Here is a 4580-nt window from a genome sequence, read left to right as displayed (position 1 = left end):
GTGTGCACACGCATGCACACGCAGGCAGGGGTAGGGATGCGTGCAGATGGACGGGCAGGCAGGCAGCATCCAGGGATGAGCACAGGTGTGCACACACCCATGCACTCAGAAACACACATGCATGCACATATGTGCACGTGCACACCCGCCTCCACACACACACGCTCACACACACAAAGTCGTGGGCACTACATGCACACATGTTCTCGTGTACACCCCGGGCCATATAGACCCAGAGGAACAAAGGCTCCAAGTGAAGCAGCACTACCCACACGGTGGCACACACAGGTACTGTCATGTCACTCACACACCTGGGCATATCTGCACAGACACTCCCGCTGCCCTGGTGTCACCTGCCATGCATGCACAATCACAACAGCCCTACGGCGTCGCACACCTTGCAGAGTGGCCTCAGAGCATGCAGTAGTGCACTCACAGGCACTGACAATTATGCTCTCCAGTTGTGCCCAACCACGCATGCAACACTGATTTCTGCACAGCTACCTGGGAGGCGTATACAGCTTAGAACTACACACAATCGCAACAATGCCATCACAGTCACACCAGCAGAGAGCTTCTCCAGTACCCATGAACGTAGCCTTGCTGAATCAGTTGCTGTTTTACACAACTCCACACAACCACAACTAAGTGGGTGCTTAATTGCACCACACTTGTGAAGACAGAGACACAGGAATAGGCATACAGATCTGATACTACACACACACACACACACAATTGCACTGTGCTGGCACTTGGCTCTCACACATGTGCACACATGCATGCACACACGCATGCATCCGAGCTCTGCCCCTCTTCTCTCTTCCTGGCTAGCACAGGGCCAAGGGGGCACTCCATGGGCAGAGATGCCTGCCCCAGCCTCCAGCATTCACCCCCACTTTTCCTGTAACTGGTTTAAAGGCTACCTCTGTCATGAGCATGGTGGATCTCACTACCCCACACATGGAGAGCCCATGGGGCCACCTTGCACAAATGCAGCCAGTAGCAGGGGTTGGCTGATGGAAGGCATTTTTACTGGTGCCAAGGGGCTAAGAGACACTTGGGAGGGAAGTGGGAGTTGGTGGGCAAGCAGTGCCTGTAGCCTGAGTGTAAATGAATTAGGGTTAGTGTGGACTTAGTTGGACAGGGCAGGGGAAGTTGAGATGAGAAGGAAGGCAGGCTGGGGGTAGTGGCTGTGTGCTGCTGCGAGATGGAACTAGGATGCTCTGGGAGGGGAAACAAGGTCTGGTGGCTTAGAGCAGGGTCCTGGGACTTTTACCTAATCATGCCCTGCCTTGGGGTCCTGGCTGTAGGGGAACACACCGCTGTGGTTTGGAATGGAAGAGACCAGGTGGGCACTTCTCCTGCTCACCATCTCTCCTCCCCCAGAGTGATGCTCATGTAGATGAATGGAGTTCCTCATGGAGCGAGCCAAGCAGAGGGAGCGCAATGGTGGGGAAGCAGATGTGTGCCCGTCACGGGGCAGACAGGAGTGGGGGCCACACCTGACCCTGGAGCCCACAGGAGGAGCCAGCTGCTATGACACTAGTGCACATCACCTGCGGGTGACAGGGACCTGGGCCCTGCCCCCCAGCACCCTCTATGCCCAGCCCAAATGGAGCAAAGCCCAGCGCTGCCCAGACCGTGGCACAGGCACCCCAGCACAGGGCAGGCGGGGAGTGGGGCCTGTTCCAGAGCCTGCCAGGCCATGCTGGAGGGCAGCATGGGGACCCAAGCTGCACTCAGCATTGACTCCAAGACCCCGAGATGGGACCACCACAGTGGTGACGCAGGTCCCAACCCTTAAGCCCCGTGGCCCCTACCATGCCCGGCTGGCAGCTCCTGGCTGGCTCCTTCCTCTGGAAGAGGCAGGAGAAGGTGTCCAACCAGAGACAAGGGGTGTGGCTTCTGAAGACCAATCAGAAGATGGTGGTGGCAGCCCTGAGGGCCACCTACTACTCATCGATGAAAAGGGGGTACCATACACGGTGCCACGGCAGGAGCTAGAGGTGGGGCCAGGGGCAGGGCCAGCACAGCTCACATCTCCACGACGAACACACTTGTGCCCCGTGTGCCTCCGTGCTTTCCTGTACCTGTCGGACCTGGAGCGACACAGCATCACCCACTCAGAGCTCAAGCCCCATGTGTGCCGGGCCTGTGGCAAAGCCTTCAAGCGCACCTCGCACCTGGAGCGCCACAAGCACATCCACACTGGGCAGCGCCCCTTCCGCTGCAGTGTGTGTCAGAAGGGCTTCCGTGAATCAGGCGAGCTTCTGCGGCACCAACGTGTGCACACAGGCGAGCGTCCCTTCCAGTGCCCACTGTGCCGCCTGCGCTTCACCGAACGCAATACCTTGCGACGCCATGCCAAGCGCAAGCATGCTCATGATGCCTGCTGTCCAGATGCCTGGGATCATGGGGCTCCGGGGCTGCCTGGTGCTGATGGCAAGAGCCAAACAGGCTGGGGGGAACCAGGTGCAGGGCTGGAAACACCCTAGTGGCACTGGGACCCCCTGTACCAGGGTCCCTGGGAGCATAGTGAGTGGTCGAACCTAAAGAGGCCCCAGCTTGGAGCCACCCCTAGCCCCTGGGATAGGGCTACAGTGGGGTGCCAAGAAGACCCCAAGGGACATGGGGGAGATCTAGTTGGGGGAGCCCCTATTCTAGCTTCCTCCAAGGCAGGACTCAGTGGCATGGGTGCAACAGGTGCCCACCCCTAGCAGGTGGCTGTGTCTGTTGGTGGGAGGGTGGTGCTGGTGTCCCACACATGGTAGAGGAGCACACGTGTGGCCATGGTAAGGGGTTGTCTGTCATTCTGGGCCCAGATGTGTGCTCGGTGATGAGGTGGATGCAATAAAGGTTCCAGCTCTGTACAGCAACTGTGTTCTGTGTTCTGAGATGGAGAGATGGTGGGAGAGGGGAGGGGCCAAGGCTCTCTTTTGGGGAAGGGTTGGGGATGGGATACCAGGCTAGATGGGCCTGAGAGGCTGAAGCTGGGGCAGATCAATCTATTTAAAAAAGGATGTTCTCAGACCCCAGATGTTAAACTAGAATAGAGACTACAATGTAAGAGTATAAGAATTTTAAAAGATGTTAACAGTTTTAAAGTGAATTCACTTTAAACCATTTCTGTAATTTCTGTTTGCGCAATGGTGCAATGGTTTGGGAGTGGATTTCCCAGGCACAAGTATAGTAAAGGAAGTAATGATAGCACTAGTAACTTATAAATGAAGCTCTATTATTAAAAATGAATGTTTCCCCTCTCCCTTATTTGAAGACAGGGATTTAGAAGCAGGTAGAACCAAATCTGAGTTTAAGAACTGTAAGTCCTTTGAATATATAAGCTAGCAACCCTGCTGACAATCAGAAATTCTGCAGAATATTAAGACACTAAAGCAGCCTTAACTCGGACCCTTACCTTGACATCCCTTCCTCATGTTCTGGTTTCTCCAGAGAGCAATATGGGCTAGGCAGGGGTGTCAAACATATGGCCTGCAGGCTGGATCCAGCCCATGGACTTGTCATCTGGCCAGTGGGGCTTCTAGAGGGGCAGGGTAATTAGGGAGGGGCCTGACACCAACTCTTAAGGTACAGAGCTCTATTGGGGACATGTGCCAGCAGCAGCACTGTACCTAGACTCCTGGCGGCCCAGGGAAAACTTTTAGTATCAGGCCCCACTTCGCCAGAGATAATGATAATAATAATTTTAAAAATTACCATTTTCAGGCCCTGCAGTCTGGATCTAGCTCAAATTTGACACATCTGGTACAGGTGGAAGACTACCGGGCTGGGCCTCAGGCCTGCTTCCCACCCCCCGCTTCTATTCGTGTCTCTGCCACTGGCCTCCTTGGCCAAGTGACTTCCTCAGTTTCCCCACCTGTAAAATGTGGCTAATAGCAGTCTACTTTATTATAAGAGCTAGCAGTTCCCCCTTCAGGGCTGTTGTATCTCATAGTTAGGCTTATGGGCTGTGGCCTTAATTTTAAACCAATTCTTTTCTATTTCAATATTTATTTGACAAAGATTACGTTTTGTATTAAAATAATCAATTCAGGTATTTAGCTAAGTATTAGCTCATTTTCTGTTTGGACTGGTTATTTTAGTCACACGGAGGTATTTATTCAAAATGTCAAGAAAAAGATTTCTAACCAATGAGTTAAACATTCTGTTTTCAAAAAATAACAATTTTTTTCAATGGAAATTTTACTTACGAAAATACGTTTAGGAGTCTGCTTTTCTCCTACTTGCCATTTGGATTGCCCAGTTTTGTCTCATGATGGGGCTTGTCCAACTTTTTTTAAATGGTTTTTAATTTAGATTTTTCATTTTTATGAATTAAAGTATTAGCAAACTAAGTATTTTTAATGTGGCACTAGCTTTATCTCTCCCTCTCTTTTTGATTAAAACCAGTAATTTTCCCCTTATGGTTAAGATGGGATGATATTTTTTCTTTAGCAGGAGTCTGATATGAAAAAAATACCATTACTTTTTTGATCAGAGTTAAGGCTACTTGTGAGTTATATTCACATTTTAAAATATTGTAATTGTATAACAATGCTTCAAGGACATGCCTTATAATACAA

At 51.4% G+C, this 4580-nt stretch overlaps 1 protein-coding gene across 1 annotated transcript; it reads left to right on the top strand.

Moving 5' to 3' along the window:
- Positions 1 to 1395: 1395 nt before the first annotated feature.
- On the top strand, positions 1396 to 2858 carry LOC102382073 (zinc finger protein 524). Its single transcript, XM_006026782.2, has one exon. The coding sequence runs from the start codon at positions 1407 to 1409 to the stop codon at positions 2493 to 2495; it is 1089 nt and encodes a 362-aa protein (XP_006026844.1). The 5' UTR covers positions 1396 to 1406; the 3' UTR covers positions 2496 to 2858.
- Positions 2859 to 4580: the final 1722 nt, after the last annotated feature.

Source organism: Alligator sinensis, unplaced genomic scaffold (genome assembly GCF_000455745.1).
Source record: "Alligator sinensis unplaced genomic scaffold, ASM45574v1 scaffold709_1, whole genome shotgun sequence".
NCBI lineage: Eukaryota > Metazoa > Chordata > Crocodylia > Alligatoridae > Alligator > Alligator sinensis.
Note: the sequence above shows the minus strand (reverse complement) of the source record. Positions and strands in the feature narration are given on the sequence as shown.

Coding starts and splice junctions, on each gene's coding strand:
- LOC102382073 (XM_006026782.2), top strand. CDS start 1,407: ATGGAGTTCCTCATGGAGCGAGCCAAGCAGAGGGAGCGCAATGGTGGG.